Genomic DNA, 26,311 nt, shown 5'->3' with positions numbered 1-26,311 from the left:
AGTTGGTAATTAAAAACATTTCAGATAACCACTCTCGTAATTTTAAGGATAGAGCTTTTAAAATCTGTATTTTACAAGAGAAGCTAAGGACTAAACTATATTCTTAGTAATTGGTAGGATATACGTAATACATTTAGAAATAATTTTAGGATTTGTCTGAAGCAATTGCTTTAAATTTCTGTGGTAATGACAACCCTAGACGCAGAGCTTTACGCTCTCCTTACGAGCTCGGTGAGCTTTCACGTTTCAAAACAAAGCACGCACACACTGAAGCCCAGCATCCCCTCCTTTTCGCGTGGGAGCGCGCACATGGCCAAAAGCCGAGTACTACGGCTTACAACTGTGGTGAGTTCGGGCCCAAGTTGTTGTTCCGGCCGAGTCGCGTGCAGCGCGAAGAGGAAGCACAGTGGGCCGAAGGGAGCTTCGCGAGTGTGGGCCAAAGGAACGAGGCCGAGAGCGAGAAAGGAGAAAGGCCCAAGGAACGGTCCAAGGAGAAGGCAGCGATGAAAACAATGCAAACAAAAATTTGCGCTTTTACGAGCAGCACAGCCATCATCAACATGAGCATCAGCATCAGCTAGCTGCCCCTTGCCGACCCGCCAAAGGCTTATCCTTCTTAGGTTTGGCCGCGTATTTGTCTGGCACGCGTAGTTTGCCCAGTCCTCGCCTCCTGCTCGGGCTTTCCCGCTCGCCGTCGGTGGCCCTTTTTATTGGACTTTACTACGGCAACAAATTGCCCACCGTTTAAGCCACTTGGGCACAACACGGCGTATGCGTAATTATAATTGAAATTTCGTGCCTACGCTTAATGAGTTGGGAGGCATTTCTCGGCCGGCCCAGGAATGCGAACGCCGGCGGTATTAACCTTTTAATAAGGCGACACCTTAAGGTCTATTTATCGGGCATCAAACTGAATTTTTAATCAGAGTAAATGCCGCCGGTTGGCAGGCCCAAATGGGGCTAATCATTTTGGCGGCCAGGGAGTCCTGGCAACCCGTCATTACGGGCGAATACTTCGTGGTCCCAGGAGGACAGCGAGGAGGGGACGCCTTCGACTTGTTGCATAAGGAAGCGCGTCATCGCCGCTCCAACAAGGCCAGTGTGCACTCTAATGCTTCGCATTGTGCCGACTTGTAAGCAATACACGGCGAATACGTAATGTTTGCATAGCTCTTTCATAACGCGGAGCCCGCTGCCTGTTTAAAGGTTCACAAAATAATTGCATTTCGTGCTCGAGGCTTGTTTTGATGCTGGATTGACGTCAATCGCATGCGAATGAGCTGCAGCTGCCATTTACAAGAACGGGGATGGAGCATGGAACCGAGCTGAATTCGGCTTAAATGCGTTGAGTAATCAGTTTAGTAATCAGGCTCTGCTCCCGATACAGTGCACTAGTGCCAGCCCCAAACTTGAGCTGGAGGACCGGCCATAAATAATTGATTTACCAGGCAATTAGCTTCGTTAACATGATTAACGGCGGGCACGCCGCAACCGAGTTCATTTGACATTGACATGGGGGGCGGTTCGATTTATTGAGTCACTAAAAGCCACTGCAATCAGCCCGCAACCTTCTGCCCCAGCAGGGCCACCGAAAATTCAGCCGCATTCTGATTATATTGGGTGGCGTGGCCCATGTAAGGCCGGCATTTTAAAAGCATACATTATTGATGAAAAGAGCACTGCACGCAATAAACCAATTTGTTGTCTGTCTCACCTGTCTGGATGGCCCCCTAACCTTTGCTTCCGCCACTCCGGCCGACATTGTTTTGCCCCCAGGCTGCTCGGTAATTTCATTTGGTAATTATATCCTGCTATTTGCTGCAGCGCAATTTGAGAGTGCAAAACACAGGAACCGCGTCGGTCCGCAGGCAGCAAATGTGAAGGGTCAGGTGGAAAAGAGTCTTGCACAGAGGCGCTCGGAGCGGTACGCCAATAGAGCACTACTCATTTCAGCGGGGAAAAACTAGGCATAATAAGGCTTTTAATCTGCGCGTTTATGGCATTCTACTTCATTTGTTGATTTTTCATAGCTATTATAATTATTAAAGACACAATAAAAAAAAGAGCTGAAAAACGAGAACTTTACTGTAGTTTAAATATAAAGGTGGAGAGTTCAGTTTTCATAATCTTGATGAGCTCAGGTTTCTCTAACAATCGATTATAAGTGTGTTAGTTATAAGTGTTTTAGTTATTCACAAAGAAATTCTTATTTCCCAATATTAGTATTTCAAAGTATGAGAGTTTTGGAAATTAAAAAAACATTTTCATCTGACATTGAGTTTTTAAAATTTTACACACATATTTACTATGTGTTGATTTAAAAATCATAAAATTATAAATTATTTGAGAAGTATTTCTTTGTAAAAGCTTTATCAGAATTTAAGTTCGCACTGGTTTTAGTTTTATTTTAATTTAATACAACTTTAACAGAAGAATTTACTTCTCCTTTATCCGATTTTATCATGTTACCCATTTGAAAAACTCTTTATTTAGTTATTCAAGTAAAAAATTTTTTTTTAAGTCATGAAAAAGGGCTGGTTTTGAAACAAAATATTAAGTAAAGTTATTGAAAAATCGGAAAAATAGAATAATGAATAAATAGAATAAAAAATTCCAGAAAATACACTCATTTAAACGAAATCTAAAACCCTAGTAGACCGTAATGCAGTCGCCTATTTGATAGGGCATTAGTGTTAAATAACCAATAGATCAACTCCTATGATGGAATACTCATTAATGTATAGTTTTCGGCAGTACCACATTTAGCTTAAGGCTACAACTTACCTTTTCGTCCTTGGCGTAGAACAGCATGTTTCGCTTGAGTCGGAAGTAGCGACGTCGCCAGCGCTGAAAGGACCAAGTGTGCTTTAGCAGGAAGCCCTCCTTGATAATGGCAGCCTGGAAAGAACAACCAGAACAGGACAAAGTGAGTGCAGTTTTAGCTGGGCTATGAAAATACTCCATCAGCGATTCGCCCGGGACAATTAGCAGTTGATGAGCTGACAGAGTCAATGGGCCGAGGATGGTAATAATGAGGAGCGTGGCATGTAGCAGACGCCGATGGGACTGGGCACTCGGCGCAGGGGACACAGGACTCGACACGCCGGACACAGGACACTGGTCGCAGGTCAGCCCTCCGAAACACTCGCTGCGGGACCCGTCACTTGCAATCTTCGGCTGAATGTCAACAAATAATTGGCTGCAGGCTAACAAAGGCCAATGGCAAGTGGGCGCAAGTGGGGCGGGTGGTCAATATGGGCAGCAATCAATTGTGCAAACAAAGAGCCACCACACACAGCTTTCCGCAGCTATTCACACGTATTTGCGAGGAATGAAAGTGTAAATAAGCGTGGCGCGAAAGGCGACAAAAGTGACAATAATCTGGGGCAATTATACGACAAATAAACTTTCTGATTCGGGCGAATTTTGCGACTCAAAAGCGCGGGGGCCACAGAAATCGATCCAAGTGCCGCAGGCTGAGTGCACAAAGTTGCAATCCGTTTAAGTTTCGGGCGAGGTCAGCCGCCCACCAGCCTCGGGGAAAAGGAAATTCAGCGTCAAATAATAATGGAAAAATCGTTGGGAAAATCAACGGTCATTGCAACGAATCGAGTTGCAGCAAATCCATTTGCTTTCTGTTTGTACAGCAAATGGCAGAGGGAAACGGAAATGTTTACTTAGCCAGGGAACTGAAAGCTTGCTTATGGGATTTACGTGACTTTAAACGATTTTTAAGGAATAAGGCCGCAAAGGGAAGGAAAAGCCTCTTTAAACTAGGCTGTTGACCTCGCACAGGAGATAAAAATTGAATTAAATTGATAATTCTCGGGCCACAAGCAGGAGCTGCGCCCAACTGTGACTAAAAATCAAAGTTACGGGCTATCGTGTCAAGATAAATCATCGTCAATCAATCATGGGGCACGGCCATGAGGCCAATCGCTGACACATCAAGTATACGCCAAAGTGGCCCAGGATAAGACCCACAAAGCCGGAGTCCATCAGCCAGCCAACAGCAGACAGCGCGACGATGACAAGCAAGTTTGAAATTTTCGTTAGTCGGTATTGATTTTGATTTAACGCCACCGGCCCCGCCCCTCGGTTGTTTCCTCCCCCTTTCCGCTGAGGTAAAAAGATACAAGATAAATAAAAGGCCGGTCCATGGACATGAATATGACTTGCTGTTGCTGCTCACTCAGCCGGGCAACGTAAACACAACGTAGGATTTCCCAGCCCTGACTTGTTCTGGCTTTTCATTCCTTCACCCTGGCAAATACATTATGCATGGGGATTAGGCAGTCCAATCCACTCCGACTTTCAGCCATTCAAAGCGAGAAAAACAGCTTTAAATTAAAGAAATTAGCTTCAGAGTCAAAGATTCCTTTCATGGCTCACGTGAGCCGCAAAATAGTTGGCCAATTGTCTGGGTAAATAGTCGTAAATAATTCATCTTTTTTTCAAGAAGCACGTGGCAAGAAAAGGATCCAGACTCAAGGATATTGCGGCAACAGCCCACCGAAGACGATCGAAGGGTTGGGACAGAGGACAAGAGTTGGCAAGACTTCTGGCTTTGTTTGTACTGCAGGCTTACTTATTGTTGGATTTAAATGGCTGAGAAGCACTACAGTCGCTGGTAAAAATATGGCACCGAATGAAAATCGTGCTTCTATTTATATTACATTTAATGAACCTGTGGAAGGAAGCGGTCCTGTGTCTCAAATTGCGAAGTATTGAAAAGTACTTGTTAAATTTTGGTTTTCATAGTTTTAAATTGTTAGATGAGAGGCAATAAGGTCCAATAAAGCATCCTTAATACAAAATTAACGACATCAGTAAGGGTTTGAACAAATTAACAACAAAATATAGCCCCCACTCTCTTAAACACCTTCAAACTTAAACTTCAACTCAAGGCGAAGAAGCATCAAAGTTTGCAATATTTAACTATATTAGGTTTGAAAATCTTAATTTTAACCTTCCGACTGTGTTGTAACATGCATTCCAACTTCTTAGTTTTTACAGTTCCCGAAATATTTGCGTTCACATAGACGGACTCGGCTAGTTATCCTGATTAAGAATATATATATATTTTATTACATACCTGCGCTATAACAGGTATGGCACAGAATTCCTTTTCAATAGATTCTCTTGGAACTGCCTTCGGTAGAAGATAGTTTTTGGCAATCCGGGCAAGCAGTTCCCAAGCCTTTGACCTAAGTCCCCATAACCATACGCTTGCCCCGCACTGTGTTCCAACTGTTGAGGCCCTCCCTATTGTCTTATTGTCGCCGCCTTCAGCGCTGGCAGCACGCTAACCAAAACGCTGCCATCAAGCCCTGCACTAAGCTGCTTTTGTTTAGCGTTCGCTTATTGTTTTGCGGTTTGACATGTGTAAGCCCCACACCCTCACCCACCTACAGCCCACAGTCCACAGCCCACATGTCTGTTTACGGGGCCACGCCCCTCTCGACATGGGAGCACTTGAATGTTGCTTGTCTGTCACAATCAGGCAAATGTGTTCTGGCCCCCGATTGCCATAAATCAGAAATAACAAATGCCCTCGCTTAGAGCCCGAATTGCAGTTGGACATTCGAGGGTGAAACGGTGGCCGAAACTCGAGCGGGAAGGTCATCGGCAGCTGGATAAAAATACGACGAGGCTCCAAAGGGCAAAGTTGGGTGGAAGGGTCAGTGCAACGATGCGTATAATTAACATCAAATGGCCAGTAACCGGGCATCAACTTTGGCCCGGAAGTATTATTCATTCGGCGCGGAGTACCGGCAGAGAGGTCGATCCTTGGACGCTTCAAAGTGACACCAGGACCATAAAGAACCTAATTGAAGCTTTTCTCGGGCTTCGCGGAGTTTTTGGGGCTTGCCTTTCTTCGGTCGTTCCACCATTTTGGTTCTTTTATTCGCGGAACCTGGCCTCCGGGCAACTATGGCAACGTTTAATTAAAATACGTGAATGGTGGGCTCGGCCCTGTCTTTTTCGGACCATGGGTCGCAAGCCGATACAAATTTATTTAATTTCGGCTACATGGACAGCGTCGGATTACATTTTAATAATGCACTTAAATGATGATTGAAAGGGGCGCCGGCTAAGCCGAAGCAATCAACAAATGGGGCTGCTCTGACCCCTGACCTATGCAGCGACACTAGAATATTTTACAGACTTCTTGAACTGCGCCTCTGACCTTTGCCAGTGGTGCTCTAAGCGCACTAAGGCACTTGAAACATAAACTCTCGACACACGCAACTCGCATAAAAAGCGGGAATGGGGCGGGGACCCTTACCACGCCGCTGTTTGCCCGTTTGCATGCAACTTCCGCTCCAGAAACTTTGGCGAGGACGCTCCGCTGCACCGCCATGTAAGGTCCTGTGACAAAGCCGGAGGGCTCTGGCCACACGGAGAAAAATCATTTCCGCTTTGGGTCCCGCCCCGAACAGCGCCTCATCATAGTAACGCTTAAATGGGAATGGATGTAGGACTTTAACGTTGTAAATACACACAGAAATTATTATTATATTATTACATAGTATGTAATGGATATTAAATGGTTTTTGTATCTTAAGGGTCTCATACTGTTTAAGCTGTATATTCTTTGTCCTACGATCATAATTATACTAACCTCATGTTTATCAAAATATATTTCACAGTGAAAAAGCTCATGAAAAATGCATGGAATTTTCAATTGGACCCCTTGTTTCGGAGTGCACTGCGGAAGGTGTTTGGTACCTACCAGGTTGTTGGTGCACTTGGTGGACATGCGGCGCTGGAAGAGGCGCGCCGGCTCCGTTTCGATTTCCGACTCGGACTCGGACTCGTCGCCATCGTGGCTGATGGCGATGATCGGGATGATGGGCACCGGGGAGATGCTCCCGGAACTGCAGGCGCTGCTCCTTCCGCTGCTCGGGCTGCTCCTGCGGGAGCTGCGGGGGCTGCGCTGCACGTGGAGGGTGTCCAGCTTTAAGTGGGCCATTGTGGGGCTGTGGGGCTCCTTTGCATATCCCCACACGCAGTCGGGCTGTCACGTTGCAAGGACACGCAGCACTCAGCTGCGGACAAAGCGAGGGATCCCAGCGTTGAGTGGCCGCCGTGTAGCCGCAGGTGGCCGTCCCATTTGCAGCTCGGCCTGCTTATGTAAAAAGATCCCCGACTGCCCCTCGGACACACCCCCTACTCGCAGGACAAAGGCAGTGGCCACACACACTCGCACTTTTTCTGGGAAAAGGACTCTGATTTCTGGTCCTTTGTCGTCGGAAAGCGACCAAAGTTAGAATAATTGCACGAGCACTCAAAAAGTATACATTCAATATCAATTTAATAAGTTTAGCAAAAATACTCGCACACCAACACATGTATATACCGTCCAATTAACTACATATGTATATATTTGATTAAGCGACTCTAACTAATTGCAATTGAAAAAGTACACCACACTCAGAGAATCAAATTGGCTAGCTAAAGTTGCCGCACACCACACTCACAGTTCACATCTAGATTCCCACTCAAGATTACACTAACGATAATTGAAACTGCGTTTTTGTGCTTAATTATTCCGCCACTTCCGATTCCGCTACCCCGTGACTGTATATGTAAAAAATTCTACACTAGCTCGCCGCCTCGAGTTATTGTTTCAGTATTTTGTCTATTTTTATTTGCTGGTCGGGCTCCACGGCTCCGCTCTGCTCCTGCTCCCCGCCGAAGTTTGCTCGGAACTGAGAACGCTCCGAGTTCGAATCCGAGTCTGAATCAGAGGCAGGACAGAGTGTGAAACTGAAACTGCCGGAGCCGCGCGGCGAACTGAACGAGACCGCAACCCTCACTGTCTCACTGAGCGCTGTCAGCTGCCGTGGCGCAAAGGGGAGTGGGCCTGGCCCAAAGCCCAAGGAAAGGCGGCAGGCTGGCGAGCAGGGTTGCCAGGGGGGGAAAGGGATTCAGGACACAGAGGAACTTTAGCGCAACGCACCATTTTAATACTTCATGGTTACTTATTTCTTAATTTATACTTTTTAGAAGAAATCTAAACTTACGTCAATATTATAATATTGAAGAACTTCTGATTTTATGATTTATATTCTCTTTAATAAAAATCGAATATTAAACAATAGTAAAATATTTTATGATAATAAGCACATATTGATGATGTATTATTTTCTAAAATTTTACTCAGAAATACTGTGACTTCTAAAATATTTACAAGCAAAATGAAATTATTGGGATTTCTGTGAATTAATTTTGTATACAAAGTTGTAAAAATTAGTTTGATAGTTTCAATTTCGCAAGCCTGGCAACCCTGTCCGACTGAGCTGGAAATAAGAAATATTCATTATCCTTGCCAACAAGTTTTCGTGCGCTCCGCATTTTCCGCGAGAGAGAGCAGAGAGAGGTGCCAGGAGGCGAGAGAGCCGCACACCCTCCGCGAGAGAAAGGCCGAAGAGGGGCGAAACAGGACGAGCAAAACAAAACGCCGGAGAGGCGAAGGACGAGACACAGCGCAGACGAGGACAAAGTAAACAGGAAAGCCAAAAACGAACCGAGGAAGGAAGCGAACGACTGACAGAGCGATGGCTACAATTACAAAGGAGTGCAAAGGCAAATTTGTAGAGTGGGCTGGAAAGTGGGCGGTGGGATGGCCGGGGTGTGTGCCTTTCCGGCCGTGCGCTTTGCCTTTCACTATTTGTTGTCTGCTGTCGCTGTCGCTGCCGCCCGGCCCCGCCCCCTGCCCGTGCGGCACATCCATCTATCCCGCATTTCCCGGCGGGCATTACTCTTTGCGCTTGACTGCACTCGCCTATTTATTTTATTAAATTTTCACGTGCCCACACACTCACGTGCAGGGGCATTTTCCAGGACCCAAGGACATCCAATTAGGCGGCTGCGAGCAGTGCTTTTGATGCATTTTAAATGCGATTGGGCCGGAACGAGCAAACTAACGCTTAACTTAAATTCAATTTGGCAACGAGGCGCCGATGACATAAGCTCCCTTGACGGTAATCCATTTGCAACTCGCATGAAATAAAGTAACTTTTTCATCGCGTCATCACCTCTGATCTCTCGGAAGGGGGAGGCTATTGATTAATTGCATCCTGTCAATTCTCGCAATGTCTCTATATTGGCTTAATTAAGTTTCCCTCTGTTGAAATGATATACCATTTAAGTTCGCTATGTCAGTTATAGTAGTTAAGATCGTTTAAAAATGCAATTCACAAATATGTAGCATACATTTTAGAGTAAGCGTTTCTCAAACTTCAGTGTTGAAAAAAAAATGTTTTTTGGTTCAAACATTAAATATTTGCGCAAGATATTTTTTTTTAAATTAATTTTTGTTAGTGTATAAAATAATTATAAAAGGTTGCCTGTAATTGATCAAAAGTCGTTATTAATTTTATTTACTATCATATTTTCTGTAATTGAAGCTAATGGATACATTGCAGATTTTACAACTAATTTTATTGACTTAAAATTTATCGAGGAGTGGAAATGCACGCTTAACGGGATGGCCTTGAATATGATTAAGGGGCTGCGCGGTGAAAATATCGTGAGAAAGTTAAGGCCGAAGTGGACCGTAGGGGAATGTCTTGCTAGTTTTCCTCACACGAATCATAGACCCAATCCTGCCTCTCAGCTTGAATGTTGCCAACCCTTGTGCCCTGGAAAAAATTTAAAAAATTAATTTACCTATTGGAAACGATGCCAGCGCCTTTGTACTTCGAAAATATCAACTTCTCTGCGTTCTAAACATTATTACTATAACGCCACGTGCGAGGTGATAAATACTTACCCTGGGCATTTCGAGGCAGCGACGGAATCGCACCCGAGTCCTCCCGGCCCTTTGCCCGCTGAGCATTCCGAACTCGAAGAGACTGGGCGTCAGGAGGTATCCGCCCCAATTGGGTGGCATGGGGATTTCCTCTGGCTGCTTGCCCAGCCAGGTGTTTAGGCGCTGAACGACCCGGGCAAGTAATCCTGATCGGGACTGCCAGTCGGCCGCCGCATAGCGCGGTCCGTGGGTGATGCACAACTGCACGTGTCGCGGGTATCGGCGGAACTGGTCCAGAGCCTGCTCCTCCGTCAGCTGGCGGGCGGATCCTGCTATGCGCACGCTGCGCATGAGCGGCGCCCAGTTGAAGTGCAGCGACACGTGCGGATTGGCGCTGATCTCGCCCGCCTGCCGACTGCCCAGGGTCGTGAAGAAGGTGATTCCGTTGGCGCTCACCTCCTCGATGCTGGTCAGGCGGGTCACAGGTTCGCCGGACTTGTCCACGGTGGCCATGCAGGCCAGTCGCGGTCGCACTTGGGGTGCCTCTCGCTGGGCGGCCATCAACCAGTTCTGGAAGATCACGTAGGGCTCGTCGTAGATGCGCTGCTCCTCGCTGGCTACCTGGTTCACCTGGTGGGAAACTTGGCTTACGTGCAGCCGAAAGCGGCTTATAGATCCTGCCGACCAAAGCGTGCTCCACACCTTTTGTGCTAGAACGGACGACATGGTATTAGGAATGTGTCAACGTGCCTTACGACTTGGTTTCAATTTATTATGTGTTCCGAATTGATAAAACATCAACATACTACTAGTTTTACTTTTAGGAAAGTCTTGGCAATTTTCATGAAGTGGAAATAATTAAAGGAGAGTTCAAATAATTAGCTTACATCTGCAAGAGTCTGAACAATTCTGATATAATTCACACAAAAATGTTCTTACTATTCCAGTCCATGCAAAAATTGGAGGTACATAATTATCTAAATAATCTTCCTTGCTTAAATACAAATATTTTTTCGAATTTTTAAGGGATTTTTTTGTAGTATGAAAATGAGTTTCGTTATTTAAGTTCATATATCCACTAATAATTTGTGGTTTGAGTTTATTCACAAATCAATTTTAACATACTTCTAATTCCCTGCACATATCAACTACGTTTGGAAGACATTCTTAATGCATCTGTTGCTGAACTCCAGATCCCTTTGTTTAGGGCGCCAGGCGCTCGTAGACCCAGCCATCCTCTCCCTTGTGGACCAGTTTCCCGTCGACCTCGGATTCCACTCCAGCACCTCGTCTGAAACGGATGCGGTCGTGGAGGCGATCGGTCTGGCCCTGCCAGAATTCAATGAGGTCGGGGCGGACCAGGTAGCCGCCCCAGTTTGGCAGTGGAACCTCGCCGTCGGAACCCAGTTGCGACTTGATTCCCGCCTCCACCTCGTCCAAGTAGCTCCGCGATGGAATCCGCTGGCTTTGCGGGCTGGCAGCGGCTCCAATTTGACTGGCCCTGGGTCGCTGGTGGAAGTACTTGAGGGAGTCCTCCGGCGAGATCTTCTCGGCCACGCCCTCGATGCGGACACTTCGTCGCAAGGGCAGCCAGTAGAAGGATATGGCCACATTGGGATTGGACTTGATCTCGTCCGCCTTTCGACTTCCGTAGTTGGTGAAGAAGGTAAATCCCTCGGCGGTGGCCTCCTTGACCAGCACATAGCGATTGGAGGGCTTGCCCTCGGCGCTCACCGTGGCCAGCGCGGCGGCATTGGGCTCCAGAATCTCCGGTGTTTTCAGGGCCAACTCCAGCCAGTCACGGAACACGCAGAAAGGGTTCTTCACCTTGATATTGTCCTCCAGAAAGGCGTCCTTGCGTTCATGGTACTTTAGGCGCAGTGCTAGTGGGAGATATTCAGTAAAATCCATTGAATCCAAGAGAATTACTCACCCGAAAGAGGCACCTCCGATGTTGCTTGGCTCATCTTGCGAATTGTCTGCAGGAACTTCACTGCTTTTGTGGGGTTTATCTGCTGATTAGTTGCACCTGCACACTGGTCACAAAAACGTACTTATTCAATGACAGTCTGGAGCTTATCTGCAGCTGAAGTCGTTATCGAGCGCCGCTAATTCGCAATAAAACAGCTGTTTGGAGACAGAAATGCCAACTGATGGCTATAAAAATAGCTAAAATATAGCTATAGCTAAAGAAACACCACTTTTATTTTTATTATCTCACTCGTTTAATAGGGGACTTGTATAGTAAAAATCAAGAAAAGGCATTTCGTATAACATCATTTTAAACGGTGAAAGATTTAATCTAATTTATTTAGCCCAAATTTTACCTTCGATTAAAAAGACCCTAATTGACGGTAAAAGTTTTGTTTGGCACCACTGTTTGGAACTAGCTTTTTTTCCAAGCGCATCACCACATACAACAGTTTAGTATATAAATACTTAAAATAGCAGCGAAATTGTCGACAGGGTGAAACGGGAGTAATTTAATACTATATGCATTCTGGAAAGACTTAGGCGCTAACTCTCCTAGTAATATAGAACCTGAAGTCGATCAGACCGTTTTCAAGACATATTTTTAGAGCCAAACTTTATTTGCTTTCGAAAGAAATCCTATCTCACCATGAAGAGAAACCACCAAATTCTAATAAAAAATACTGAATCAATGTAGGGACCTTTAGTATATAAATACAGCGGTTATCGATATTGCCGATTGGAAGAGATGCTCGCAAACGTAAACATAAACAAAACAAACGGAAAATAATAGTGCGCTGGAGCTTAAAATATGATTTTATACGCCAGAATTTCTGCGGATATTTTCTCTAAGAGTATGTTTACTTAAGCAAGTGCCATTAGACCATGTCCCGCGGGTGTAAAACATACACCGTTTCTACTTTACCATTATAATTACATCCTAAAGTTCCGCGGTGTAGCTAAGAAAATAAAAACCAAATCTGACAACATTTTGAAATATGTGGCCCATGTAATTAGACTTCTCTTAAACGTTTTCGCTGAAATACAATCTCAATGCATTGTTAAATAATTGTCCCTATCGCAAACCATTTTGCATTTGTTTTACGTTACATTTGACAGTTTTATTAGCGATTACTAACTTTTTCGTGTTTTGTGGGCCAGATGAGTTCTTAAAAAAAGCTGAGGTTTAATTAATTAATATCTTAGACATTTTTTTAGACATTTTATTAAGTTATTTGCTAAGTAAAAAACATATTATTGTATATTTATTTTTGTATATTTTTATGTTTAAGGTGTAAATATGTTAATTAAATATAATGATTCATAGACACACTCATTTTTCACAAAACTTTTATCTGAAAAATGGTGCAAAAGAGCTTATTAAGCTCAATAAGAAACAAACGGTATCAAATATGAAAACAAAAATTTCGAACTTTTAAATAGGTATACCTCAAGAGCTTTTCGATTTGAAGAAAACTAAATATTTATTATCTAATATATTTTTCTCAAAAACGAAATTTAACGGTCTTAGTATTATTTTGACGTGAATTCTTTGATCCTATTTAAAACAAAATTGATTAAAAATTCTAAAATATTAAGACATTTTGTGAAGAGTTAATATGACAAAAAACGTATAAGACTTATACACAAGATGCAATAGAAATAAGAACTAATAGCTTTAAAACTGAGATGCTGATTGTTACTTCCTCTACAAGAGTAAAAAAACCTATGATGCATATCAGTCGGAATTTAGAATGCAAAACCCATTTAAAACGCTTTTATCAGACAAACAAATATTTTCATTAAGACAATAATTTTATATTTTCAAAAGCTTAATTTACCCATTGGTGATGTATTTATAAGTCTTTGAAATGGACGAGAACGGCGAATTGACTCTCAACCTCGACTGCCTTTTGGAGATTTTGAATTACGTAATTACTGATTGCAGCTTAAAAGACGACAATGTCGAGGAACCCTCTTTGAGATATAACGATTTGATCAACTTTGTTCTGGCCCATGAATGTATTATCGAATTGCTTGCCCTTCATCACAAACGTTTGTATGAAGAACTGGAGCTTGTTATAGCCTGCAGAATCACAAAGTTGCTAATAGATCTGAGCATCAATAAAATGTCATGCAAGCAAAATAAATGTTTCTGGGAATACTATCTGCAATCTATCAGAGAAAAAAATCCCTTCAATGTTGAACTTACTTTTGACGTGCATAACAACAAAAAGGATCACCCACATGTAACCATAAATATAAAAGGTAAGTCCTGATCTATGTAATGTTAGTTCTGGCGTCTTTGTACTTTTCCCGAGTGTTTCGGAAAACACTATAAAAGTTAAGAAGTCGGGACTTAGAATGCCGATTCCTTCCAATGTCAAACTCAAATTGGCCACATTTTCTTCAAATGATGATCTCTTATAACTATACCTGGTTAGCTAGTTTAACTGCCCTTTGCAAGGTTGTGCTCTTGGAAGCTATTCAGAATTATATATTAAAAATAATATAATATTGGATATAAGTTTGTAATTGATTATACCTTTTTATAATTTAAAGGCATCTCATCGAACCATTCAAACGCCGAAACGTTAAGGTTAGACGGTAAGATTACTGCAGACGAGTTAGCTGACATCTGTATCTGGAACCCAAATTTGAGAAGGCTGGCCTTCGAAAGCAATGTAGTTGATGGAAGTGTTTCCAATATCGCCAGGCATTGCGAAAATCTTGAAGAACTTAAAATAAGTTTCAATGCGGAAGACGGGATTGTCCAGTACACACAGCTAGCACAGTTGCCCAATTTAAAAAGGATTATTATCACTGGAGTTCAGGACAGCGGTTCGCAGGTGCTATTCTTCAAAGATTTAAAAAAATGGCACAGACCCAGAAGTATGCGACCACTGATAATGACTTTAGAAGATTCGCCAAAGAAAAACTGCCATACAAGTCAGCTTATTACTTTTGCTGCTTTGGACTCTCTCCAAAATTTTGAAAAATATTTTTCCTATTACTACGAAGAATTTATAAAAATCGAATACGATTTGTGCAAAATGACGGAAGACGTCCGTTCAATAAAGGAATCTCTGATAACTCTACCTGAAGTTGATGATGTCAAAATAGTGTTTGACAGTTATAAAGAAGAACTGGAGGTAAAACTGCATTATGAATCGGACATCAGTAAGTTGAGTCCTTTATCGAAGCTACCTAATCTAAATCGTTTGGTCATCCGCAACAGATGTACTGACCTATGTCATTCCGAAGCAATTGCCAAATTTCTTCGGTCAATGGTTTCTTTAAAATCCTGCAAAATTCACTATGGGTCAATAGGGGAGTTAGAGGCAAAAGAACTAGCAAAAATAGAGTCAATTCGGTTTCTGGGTTGCCATTTTTGGAGTTGGAACTCAATTATGTTTTTAACTGATTTACCCCATCTGCAACACGTTGTTATTAATGTTCGTGACCCCATTGATCCCTATAACTCAAAGTTAGTTCTTGATCTAATGACTGCATGTCAGGTGCAAGCTACGATAATGTGTAATAAATTTGGTATTACCTTTAAAAGGGATGAAAAAAAACTGAAAATTGAAATGAAAAAAGATTGCCAGGCCAATATTCTGAGTTGCCTGGCTCAACTTAATAACGTTAACACCCTGCAAATCTCGGGGAATCCGGAGCCTGCATCCCTAAATTCGTTCTTCGAAGCCTTTGTCGGCAACAATTATAATACCCTTAAAGAACTGGACATTGATTTACATTACAGGAGGCCCTGCTTTAAAGATATTTCCAAGGTTGCAGAAATTCGAAGCGTTGAAAAACTTAAATGCTCCCTGGGAGACACTACTGGTATTGAGAAATTGAGCGAATTGAATAAACTTCAAAAAATACATATTTCCGGATGGGACCTTTCTCCTCTTTTTAGAAAAATGGCTGAAATAAATACAATTCAGTGTATTTGTTGTGAACCGCTCGACCCCAAACTTATCTCTCATATTTCTCAAATAAGGTCACTAAAAAAATTGGAGAGCATATCATCCGCCATGTTAAGCCCACAGTCCTTTGCAGAGCTCGCTAGTACGAGCATTGAAGAAATCATTTTTGGCTCCCCAAGACTTTCCCTAGAAGAATTTTTGCATGCATTTTCCTCAAATGGTAATACTGGTCTTCATCACCTTCAAGTGCACAAATTTGAATTTTCTCGAAGAGCTGAAACTATGGAACTAAAATGTCTAAAAAGCTTACGTGTCAAGTATTTACTCTCGGAGTGTGCGCCAATGCTAAAGCAATTTCCAAACCTGGAGTACCTAGCCATTGAGAACTTTTATAATAGCGAATTGAAAGCTTGCATGGACTTATTGAACACGGTTACACTTCAATCACTGCCTTCTACTCTTACGAAATTGGAATTAAATTTTCAAATTGGGTTTAATGAATGCAATCATTTTGTTGAACTTGAAAAATTGCAGTCCTTGAAATGTTCACTACGCGATGAGCTGGGCTTAGAAGTCTTGGCACACACAAAAAACCTTAAAGAGTTAATTATTGATGATGCAAAAGGTTCTCTTACAGGACTGTTCCGGGCTTTTGCACTTAAAAGTGATTCAAAGTTACAAGAACTTCATGCATTGACCAATTTATGTTCCGATGAGGTCCGTGAACTGTCGGGAATTAAATCATTGAAATTATTGAATTTGTGGTACGAAACAGTATGCGATAACTTGCGTGACCTAGGCCAACTAATTGGCCTTGAAACGGTGCGTATAGTTCGTCCTTTCTGGGAGGGAGTAGATGTTGAAAGCGTGCTGCCGTTATTTGAATCGTGGCAAAAGCTACGTGTCGCCACATTGGAAGGAGACGGAGTGGCTTCAAACCTTGCCAGCAACATTTACAAAATTCACTTCAGGGGCCGTTACGACTTTTTATAATTGATGATTCCCCTTTCCCGAACTTTCATGTAAGTAATAACTACAATACAGCTTACAGTGACTAACAAAACTATTCTTGCAGGTGGACGATATTGATGAGGCTTATTTAAAGGTCTATTATTTCTATGACACTTACGACTCGGGTCGTTGTGTAGAATTTCTTTCTCAAAGACCACTTTCCGAAAATTCTCAATCCTTCAGTTATTCGGATAAAAAAGAAAACCTCACATATTAGATGGGAATTGATTACTATTTTGCGAGAAAAATAATACACAAATCACAATAAATATGTTTTTATGTTAATTTAGCCGCCATTCGGCTAGGAGGCTTTATCATATTCGTTGAATGAAATGTACCTGATAGTAGGACGCGTTTTCCAGTCTACAAAAAGCAAATATTATTGGTCGGGAATCGCGAGTCTGCTTAGCAACTCCTATAACAATTAAAACTACAATTGGAGAGTTTAAATGAGGATCTCTATGCTTCTGCGCAAGGTGGTTATTCCAGAAAATGTCTGGAAAATATTTGATGTATTAAAGTATGCAACAAAAGATACTACTCTCCAAAGAAAAGCTCAATAATTCATAATTATATCTCGTGCAACACTGTAAATTTAATAAACATTTTTAACTGGCCACCGACTATAACGGTTTTTACATTTTTCAAATTTTTATCAATCGTAAATCGATAAGTAGCCAAAACAGCTGATTTCTTGTAGCTGCCGTACCTAAGAAAATTAAATAAAAATACTAAAGGGACGGTATTTTTTATTAGGAAATCTGCAATAGATAGCGCTAATATGAATTATATTCAATTTTAGCACCAGGTGGCTCTGGTTAAAGTTCTCTGATATTGCCACATTATGTCGCCACCAAGGACTGAACCATTTTCTCGCCAGGTGACGCCACTGACTCGCAAATATAGTACTTAGGGGGTGTCAAAAAGTATGCACCCAATTATTTGTTCAACCACTCGCTATTTGGTGGAAAATAGCTAGAAAAGGACTGCTGATAAGAATTATGAATGTATAAATTAAAAATTTTATAATAAAATATTAAAATCAACTTTTATTTTCTACATTCTATTAAACATTAATCAAATTGATACAATATTAAACATAATGATTTTTAAAGCTTTATAAAACACTTTTCCGATTTCTTTTAATTACAAACGAAATATGCAAGGCTTGCAATTAAAATACATTTTAATGTCTCAGTATTTTAAAATTAAATTAAATTAATGAAAATCCTTCTTCGGCTTTTGAAATAATATTGTTTATTATTTATGTTTGTTAAATTATAAGTTTATTGAATTCGCCGCGATACTTATTGCTCCTAGCTCTTAAATTCCCTTTCAAGAGAACAGAGAGGAGTAGCTGCGCTGAATTCGCCGCACTCTCTCATTTGCTTGGACTGCTGCGACGATGATGACATGCGGATAGAGCAAAACCAACTCGCACGGCTGCTGGACGTGTTTGCTGTGCGCTGCGGCGAATCGAATCGAAACGCTAAGGGAAGGGAGCGCAAGCCAGAAATCCTAGGGATAGGCGGACGAGCAGACAGACAGATAAACAAAGGGCCACGGGATCAGAGCAGATACAATTAGCAATCCGCGGCGCGTTAGTGTTGCGAACTCATCCGAAAATTTCCATAAGTGATTGCCCCGTCGCCCGAGTGCGTGCAGCGAAAAGTAGGTTACGGCGGAAAGGAAAGCACTTTGAGGTCGGTCGGTCGGTGGCTCGTGGAAAGCGCTCACCAAGTTCTCCCTGTGCATGTGTGTTGGCCGCTGGGTGGCGAGAAAATGCAGTGCGAGTGCCACAAAGGCGACAAAGGCAAAGTGCAAATGGCTTGATAGCAAATAGCAAATGATCCAACCAGCCCATTTCCCAAGTACTTCGACTCACACTCTCCAGACAAGGGAAAAGTGATATTTTTACTACTGTGGCCTGCTTTTGCACAGTCCAAAGCAACCCACACAGATTCACACTCACACACTCACACACGGGCAGACGGACGGACAGGAGGACAGAGCACACACACAGACACACACGACAACCATATAGCAATATATGCCCATTGAGTGCCTTATATCATTTGATAATAATCCACAAGGTGTCTACTATGCCGGACAGGAGCTATCCGGCGTTGTTGATCTCAGCGTCGACGCCACGAAGCGCATTAAAGGTGAGCCCCCGAATGTATACTACGAACTCAAATGCCGCCCATGACTCACGGGGCGTATGAGCGACGCGATGCGGTCACTCGGCGTTTCGGTGCATTAAAATGCACGAAGGACACCAGCTAATGGCAATATTAGAATGTATCTCCCCGGACGGCGTTTTGAACGTGCTCTGCTATTAATCGTTGCCCCGGCCCGGCCCCTCCCCCTCGCCAGTCCAGCAAAAATGTGGCTGTTGTGACAGTTCTGCAGTTGTTGTGCTGCTCTTGGCATTCCGCCATTTTCATTTATCCATGAACTCGTTAAAGGCGTGGTTATTTGTAGTTTTTTTTGTGGAAAATGAAACTGCACTGGAAAAAATCCCATTGAATATTTTCACTTGCTATGGTCTGACCTCAAGTTTATTTAGTTCCGATCAGGCAACTAAATGCTAAAGCTTGCATATGAACGATTTCGCGAATTTGTCAACATATCATTATTTTAAGCTATTTAGTTAAAAATATTTTTTAGGCGACTATATCATTTAATTGCTAGAGGGCCGTATCCTCTCGTCACACAACTTTAATAGGTGAAAATAGCAGAAGTGTGATACCCTTTTCTTAATTTTGAGTGTAAGGCCTGTCCGCGGCGATGACTCGCTCGCAACTCGCAATTCAATTTGGCAATCCTTAGTCACAGCGGGTGTGGGGCATCCTCTTGCAGGCATCCACGTCACCGTCAGCGGCTATGCCAAGATACGCTGGATAAAAAAGGGATATCCGCGCGACAGCGAGCGCGCCATGTGCCGTGCCTACCGATCGTACCTGTCCTCGCGGTCCTACGTCCTCGGGTCCTGCGCGAACAGCTCGAGCATCGACTGGCCGGCCGGCGAGTACTCGTACACATTCCACGTCATTCTGCCCGACAATCTGCCCACGTCCTTCGACGGCAAGTATGGCCAGATCCACTACGAGATCATAACGACCATCGAGCGGGCCGCCCGCTACCCGAAGGTCTTCAAGCTGCCATTTACCGTGATACAGCCGCTGGACTTGAACGCTGATGCTATTTACAGGGTAAGAAAAGATGTATAAGAAGACGCCACAACAAAAAGTGTCCATATTTTTAACTCAAATAATTAATTGAGTAACCCTTTCAGGGAGCTACAATGAAACAGTTTAAATGTTTGTTTTTTTATAATTAGGTTATGTTCCATGTTGGGGAAAAGATTTTTAATATTTTAGAAAAGCCTTTTTAAGAAATTTTAAACTATTAACTATTTGATTAGCTATTAATTAGTTAAATTAATTTACATATTTGTTCTTCTTCAAATAATTTAAGCTTTTTTAATTAAATATAGGCACCTTTCTTAGGCAATGGAAATATTTTTCTTTTTAAAACACTATTTTCAATTAATACTCGTAAGAAAAACATGAATGCAACAAACAGAAGGCTAGTTTAAAACATCGGTAAAGTATAGATTTTTTTTTTTTTAATTTTTAGGGAAATAATAATTTTAGGGAAATAATTAACTCATTTGTCACCACCAAATTTTCAATTTTCTAGAATCAATTTACAAAAGTTACTTTCCCATGACATTTTTTTTCGGTGTACATTTCTTGACCACGTTGACTTTGCCAGAACCTAACTAAGCCCTTCTTTTTTCTAGGTTCCCCTGGAGATCCTCGATCGGAAGCGCTTCTGGAGCTTCTGCTGCCCCACGGGTCCGCTGACGGTGAAGTTCTCGACACCCTACTGCGGATACGCACCCGGCCAGAAGATCCACTTCGTGCTGTACATCAACAACGAGTCCTCGATCGACATCACCGAGTGCGAGGTCAAGCTGAAGCAGGAGGTCAGCTACGAGTCGCACGACCCGCAGCACGAGTACCGCTACGACAAGCACCTGATCGCCCGCAAGCAGTTCGGGAACGTGCTGAGATGGTCGCGGAAGGTGTACCGGGGGTACCTGGACCTGCCCTCGATACCGCCCACTTCGGTGAAGCCCACGTGCCCCATTAGCGTTAACTATTCGATTAAGATCATCGTGAACCCCACGGAGTTCCACTGGAAGCTGAAGCTGAAGATCCCGCTGACCATCGGCAGCATTCCGATCATGGACGGCCCGGAGGCCCTGCTGCGGTTCAATCGCCAGCAGCAACAGCACCAAGTAGTTAGTCAAAGTTTACAAATATCCACGCAGCAGCGACAGCGCCAAAGGGACAGGGATCCGAATCCGGATCGAGATAGGGACAGAGATCGGGATGGGGTCCGGGACCGCACAAGTGCCTCAGCTCAGCAGCGACGTCTCAGCAACATCAACAACAACAATCACGGACGCCTTGTGGGCGGACTACTGCCGACCAATAGCAATATGAATTTGATAGTGAATGCCAGTCCCACGCCCACGAGCTCCACGCCCTCATCCACGCCGACAACTGCCGCCCTCAGGCCCACGGCCATGCCAGCGATTCTGGTGACCAGCGATAGCGATAATCCCCCGGACTATATACCGATGAGTAAGACCCTGCACATTCCTTGAAAGTATTCGCCATTTCAGATGAAATGTTGCATGGACAAAGTCCATCAATTTGCAAAGAAATTTTTATGAATTGGATAACATTTTGCATTTTGTTTTTATGACGGGCTTAAAAACTAAACTCACGCCTCTATTAAAATTAAAAGTTCATCAGATCGTTATTAACTTAGGACTAGATTATCCATCTGTTTTGGCATTTTCCTTAAGGTAAGATGGACCTATTAATAAAACCTCCTATTTCAGTGCCGCCCTCGTACGAAGATGCCATGGCTCTGAGTGAGAAATTCAGCGATGATACTGAGTTCTTGACCAACGTTAGCATGAGCAGCATTTTGTCCGCTCAGGCTGATGTTACCACAAGTGAGCCCTTTAAGCCGCGTTATCCGGTCTATTACGATTATGAGACACCGACCATACCGCCCGGTAGTGATGATTCTAATGAATCCGACACATAAAATCCCCTCCAATACAAAAAAAAAAAACAAAAATTGTTTACCAAAAAAGCAAATGATAAAAGACACGAAAAATGAACTAAATCAATTGAATGGCTGAGTGGCTTTTTCTACATATTCTTCTTTTATTCCTTTACTTAAAAGTAGTTAGAGCATTGTTCTTAAATTTCTTGTTTTATGTCAAAGTAATGAGATTTAAATGGATAATAATGATAATGAGATTTACTTTTGTCCGTTTATATGTCAAGGATATCAATCCGATTAAAGGTTTACATGTAACTTATCTCCTTGGGCTTGTCCGTCTGCTACAACTTAATCTTCTTTCAATTAAGTCTCATTACTTACCTTTAACTTTTTCATATATATTACATTTACATTTTATTCCTATTATATCAAATTGTATATCCAAATAATGCACGTTTAATTATATTTACATGTTATAAAAATGATCGATCGATTTTTTCTCTGAACCAAATAATTAAGAAATTATTTAAGTAGTAGAACTTACATTTTTCCATCACCATCAAATTATCTTTTTTCATTCAACTTATATTTAACTTTTACAAAAATTAATTAATTATTGTAAGCATTTCGAATTAATATAACATGTTTGTATACGTCTGAACCAAATACCTTTACCAATTTGAAATTATATTACAAATTTTAGATGTTTTATTAGAGCGTCTCCTAAATTTAAGGCAAATGCATTAACCAATTACCATTTAAGAGCATTATACATTTCAAAGCTTTATCTTGACTATTTCTACTTTTTCTACTATGCATTTCTATGTTGATTAGACGTAAGCCGAGAAGAAACATTTTCAAAATGTTCTTAACTTGTGAATTTGTTCTCTTGTTACCGCCCAAAAACATGCTACATTTTGTACCGCCATTCACGACCCCTACCACCTTGTTCCTCCGAAATTCGAGAACCCCAGAGACGCTCTACGATGAGTCCAGTTCCCAGCTGCGTCTCACACTCAGCCTTCAGGACTCGGCGCCACCGGAAGCGGAAATGGATGAGGAGGTGACCACGAACACACGCGGACGAGAGTCGCTCGCCTGCGAAAAGAAATGACTCGGCCTGGGATCAAGCGACGTCGAAAGGGCTGCATCAAATGGTATCGACGAGGCAACCGCAACAACACTTACATATTTACTCGAAATCAAAATATTAAAGAGATGGATAATTCAAAACAAGCGCTAACGTTTAGTAGTAATTAAGTCTGAGGCGTAAAGAAGAATTGGGCATAGCAAATCGAACACATTTTTATAGAACGACAGCAGAAAGGAATGTATTTTGAAAAATTATTGAAACTATCTACCCTGAGATTGATTTACTTTTGAATTTATTTCATTTTTCTCAAAATAATGTCAGTGCTGTTAGTTTTTTACCAAACTTTTATTCTGTCAATCCTAATCTTCTCTTAACTTATTCCTAATCCTAGTTTCTTCCTTATTCCTAAACTAACTTATACATATTTTTTTGGAGGAAAGATTTAGAATTGCAGCAGATTGAATACTCAACTGCATAGGGCCATAACACCGTGATCCCTGGCTACATATATACGAACAACGTAGTGAAAAGTTAGATGAAGTCCTTTAACCCTTAAGATTAAGATAACCCCAATAAAATGTGCACAATTTTTCCCAAAGGAGAGTCGAAACTAAGTACGAAATTAACATTTTCCAATATTGAACATTGTATTTATAAAGTATCTATGATAAATTTACAAGCAAAGATTAGCCAAATTGAACTTAGTTTTTTATTGTTTCGCATACCAGTCACTTACTTATCACGTCATCGCATCATCATAATCTTAGGCGTCTAAAAGAGATATTGTCTAACTGAATATATAAAAGTGTCTTTTGCTCTAGTTTATATACAAGCGTTTAACTTTAGATTGTGTAAACCCTCTTACTATATACTTTGTACTTCCTCTGATTTTAAGGCCAGTCTAACCAGCAATCGTATAAGTCTATTCCTAAGTCTTAACTGTCTTCAATTCGATTCAATCCAATTTAATAAAGCTAAACAAGCAAATATATTATGTATACCCCAGAAGCTACAGGTGAACTTACTTAGCTGGAGGCAGTGTTAAGTCCTGATAGCGGATCATCTAGAGTGTGCAATCAGCAAAGACCCTCAGTCGCCTGAGCTGGGTTATAAACTGAATTTATGTCGCCACAGCCAAAACAGACTCTAGCAGTAAAACAGCAGCCATTTCTCATGAAGACGACTCGTGGGGCAAACTTTTTCAGACTTTCATCGGCTTCGGCTAGAACCCCAAGTTGTCACACTCACTTGTTCGCCGACCGTCGACGAGGTCGCAACCGGAGCCGGCGTCTACGTCGCGTGAATGCGAATTTTTGAAAACTAATATAATAATGGGATTCCGGAACTGTTGGCCATAATTCGCCATACCACTGAAAATGCCTGTAAATTGTGAATTTAATTTATCGCGTGCCGCCGCTGTTTACTACACGGGCGAGCGAATTTCGGGCTCGCTCACTGGGACAGTTGACGGGAAAAAACCTTTCCCATTGGAGGGTAAGTAAAAGATGCCATTAGGCAAATGAGTGGGTCTAATGATTAGATAGGGGGAGTTCTACAAATAAGAGGGCAATCTGTATTACTGATCTTAGTGTTGTTTACCCTCTGACAGGCGTGAGTATCACTCTGCACGGAGTCTCGTCGGTTCACTGGCGGGAGTCACCTCGGGGTCCCCCGGAAATCGAGCATAATGATAGTTGGAGAGTGCCGAAGTGGACTTCAAGGGCAGCAAGGTTCACATAAGTCAAACAAGGAGGTTGACCGAAGGTCTACGCCTGCAACCTGGTGTTTTCCGATTGGGGGAGTTCCAGTTCCAGCTCCCTGAATCTCTGCCAGCCACCTGCAGACTTCCCTTCGGCAACGTGGAGTATTTGCTAAAGGTTGTCATTGAAAGGAGGGGAAAGTACAACAAGTGCTTTCAGCAGCGACTGGTGATAAGGAAGAGTCTGGAATTTGGCGATCTACAACCGCAAGTTGGGGAAACATCGAACATCAGGCTTACTCTCCCCCGAAGTGTTTTTGTTCCCGGGCAAACTGTAACCTATGAGGTGACTTCAAAAGACGGAGTCTTGGACTTAAGAACTCGGTTGTGTAGGCTAACCAGCTTCGCAAGTCAGGACCCTGCTGCTAAGACCAAAACAGTGGTAGAGGTTCTATCAGAGTGTTCGGACCTAAAAGGAGATCTTCGCCTGCCTCTGACAGCCCCTATTATGAGTCATCCGGATCAAGTGGAGCCTATACAAATCCGTTACTTCATCGAGGCATTTAACTTCCTCGATGCTCCTATCAAACTGCCCATTTTTGTGGCCACAGCAGCACCGCCAGTCCCGTCCCCCACGGAATCCTCCCGCCTTTGCTTCGTTAACATGGGTGAGCCAATAACTTCACGCTAATCATTCCACAAGCAATTAAGTATTGCTCCCCTTTCAGCCTTGAGCCAGAGCGAGCTGTTTGGGCCAATTAATCAGTTTGTGGCCCACAGCTGTTCCCGGGAAACTGGCGCCTTGGCGCTGAACAAACAGCTTGAACGCATCAAGTTACTGAAAGGCCCGAAGAGAAAACAGTCGTACGTGCAAGAAGCTTTGCGGTACTTGTATAATAAAGTACTACCCTGACACGTTCCTAAACAGCTGCAACAAAGGGATTTACTATAAAAATGAATAGCAAATAATTCATATATAAGTTGAAAATTTTATTTGTTCCCTCTTTTAAATTTGGAAAAAATAGAAGAATTTAAAAATTTATTTTGATATTTATAAAAATTGGATTTATGTTAAGTTAATATAAGTTAACCTATAGATAATAGTTGTATTACATTGTTCAAAAATAGTTATATTCTCAGTTAAAAAAGTGAGCATTGAGAAAAGTAAAAGTTCCCTAAAAACAATTAAAGCGCTTGTAAATTACATTGATCTGTGAGGTTGCACGTAGCTGTGTTTTTCCCTGTGGACCCCTCATTTCACGCAGCCTCACTAATTTATTTACAACGCCCGACCAAACGACGAGCTCTCATTATCGGAATTATGCATGCGAGATTAATGGAGTGAGTGCCCGAATAATTTCGAGGTCCTAATTGTGCCGCGTTATGCGGCAGCAAAGTGGCCAAAGGGTTACAGCAGCGCCCAGCAACCCAAAAAACAAAGTGCTTGTTGTGACGCACTGCTCGATTTTGTTGACATTCTTTGTTGTATCGGCGCTGATATATGGTAATAACCGAAGAGGACCCAGTGTGTAGTGGATGTTGGCTCCTGACCTCGCTAGCATCCGCCCCGTTGGCCTGCGAGGCCGCATTTTCGTGGCTAAGTGAGTGTGTGCGAGTGCTGGCCAACGCCAGTCCAGCGCCGAAGCCAAAGCCAAAGCCAAAGCCAAACAAAGGAAACCGAAAGGACCCACGGCCAAAAGCTGCTCCATTTCCGAACGTTTCGCGCTGAAATATTAGACCAGAAGCAGACA

General features: G+C 42.5%; 6 protein-coding genes across 14 annotated transcripts in view; 3 read left to right on the top strand and 3 right to left on the bottom strand.

The window, feature by feature from the left end:
- Positions 1–7,788, bottom strand: part of LOC108027281 (diacylglycerol kinase eta) — a 42,042-nt gene extending 34,254 nt beyond the window's left edge. For all 5 annotated transcript variants that reach the window (XM_017098659.3, XM_017098669.3, XM_017098661.3 and 2 more), the window contains exons 1-2: positions 6,737–7,788; positions 2,785–2,898 (exon numbers count right to left, since the gene is read on the bottom strand). In XM_017098659.3, the coding sequence (XP_016954148.1) occupies positions 2,785–2,898; positions 6,737–6,976 (354 nt within the window). In that variant the 5' untranslated portion in view covers positions 6,977–7,788. The remainder of the gene's footprint in view (positions 1–2,784; positions 2,899–6,736) is intronic.
- Positions 7,789–9,428: 1,640 nt separating this feature from the next.
- Positions 9,429–10,603, bottom strand: LOC108027426 (pyridoxine/pyridoxamine 5'-phosphate oxidase). Its single transcript, XM_017098874.3, has 2 exons — positions 9,782–10,603; positions 9,429–9,650 (listed from the first exon to the last, which is right to left on the bottom strand). The coding sequence occupies exons 1-2, from the start codon at positions 10,484–10,486 to the stop codon at positions 9,582–9,584; spliced, it is 774 nt and encodes a 257-aa protein (XP_016954363.1). The 5' UTR covers positions 10,487–10,603; the 3' UTR covers positions 9,429–9,581.
- A 209-nt stretch (positions 10,604–10,812) lies between these two features.
- On the bottom strand, positions 10,813–11,926 carry LOC108027429 (pyridoxine/pyridoxamine 5'-phosphate oxidase). Its single transcript, XM_017098875.3, has 3 exons — positions 11,815–11,926; positions 11,694–11,753; positions 10,813–11,643 (listed from the first exon to the last, which is right to left on the bottom strand). Coding segments are annotated over exons 1-3 (741 nt in total). The 5' UTR covers positions 11,816–11,926; the 3' UTR covers positions 10,813–10,963.
- Positions 11,927–12,471: 545 nt separating this feature from the next.
- Positions 12,472–16,959, top strand: LOC122817771 (uncharacterized). Of its 3 annotated transcripts, none has more exons than XM_044090908.2 (4): positions 12,472–12,585; positions 13,563–13,999; positions 14,294–16,685; positions 16,739–16,959. In XM_044090908.2, the coding sequence occupies exons 2-3, from the start codon at positions 13,603–13,605 to the stop codon at positions 16,654–16,656; spliced, it is 2,760 nt and encodes a 919-aa protein (XP_043946843.1). In that variant the 5' UTR covers positions 12,472–12,585; positions 13,563–13,602; the 3' UTR covers positions 16,657–16,685; positions 16,739–16,959. The 3 variants fall into 3 exon arrangements, with proteins under 3 accessions (XP_043946843.1, XP_050744885.1, XP_043946844.1); XM_050888928.1 differs by having other exon boundaries at positions 12,475–12,585; positions 13,595–13,999; XM_044090909.2 differs by having other exon boundaries at positions 12,479–12,585; positions 13,680–13,999.
- Positions 16,960–18,107: 1,148 nt separating this feature from the next.
- Positions 18,108–23,859, top strand: LOC108027327 (arrestin domain-containing protein 17). 3 transcript variants are annotated; one of them, XM_017098738.3, is made up of 6 exons: positions 18,108–18,345; positions 18,768–18,839; positions 19,537–19,889; positions 20,483–21,332; positions 21,596–21,775; positions 22,743–23,859. In XM_017098738.3, exons 3-6 carry the CDS (start codon positions 19,614–19,616, stop codon positions 22,880–22,882), a joined length of 1,446 nt encoding a protein of 481 aa, XP_016954227.1. In that variant the 5' UTR covers positions 18,108–18,345; positions 18,768–18,839; positions 19,537–19,613; the 3' UTR covers positions 22,883–23,859. The 3 variants fall into 3 exon arrangements, with proteins under 3 accessions (XP_016954227.1, XP_016954226.1, XP_016954225.1); XM_017098737.3 differs by having other exon boundaries at positions 18,108–18,839; positions 21,596–21,712; XM_017098736.3 differs by having other exon boundaries at positions 18,108–18,839.
- Positions 23,860–23,984: 125 nt separating this feature from the next.
- LOC108027329 (uncharacterized) lies at positions 23,985–25,602 on the top strand. The gene is given in 4 exon segments (XM_017098739.3): positions 23,985–24,355; positions 24,471–24,551; positions 24,554–25,228; positions 25,289–25,602. Coding segments are annotated over 4 exon segments (1,059 nt in total). The 5' UTR covers positions 23,985–24,237; the 3' UTR covers positions 25,474–25,602.
- Positions 25,603–26,311: the final 709 nt, after the last annotated feature.

Source organism: Drosophila biarmipes, chromosome 3R (genome assembly GCF_025231255.1).
Source record: "Drosophila biarmipes strain raj3 chromosome 3R, RU_DBia_V1.1, whole genome shotgun sequence".
In the NCBI taxonomy this organism is placed as follows: domain Eukaryota; kingdom Metazoa; phylum Arthropoda; class Insecta; order Diptera; family Drosophilidae; genus Drosophila; species Drosophila biarmipes.
The sequence above is the reverse complement of the archived record's forward strand: the minus strand, read 5'-3'. Positions and strand labels throughout refer to the sequence as shown.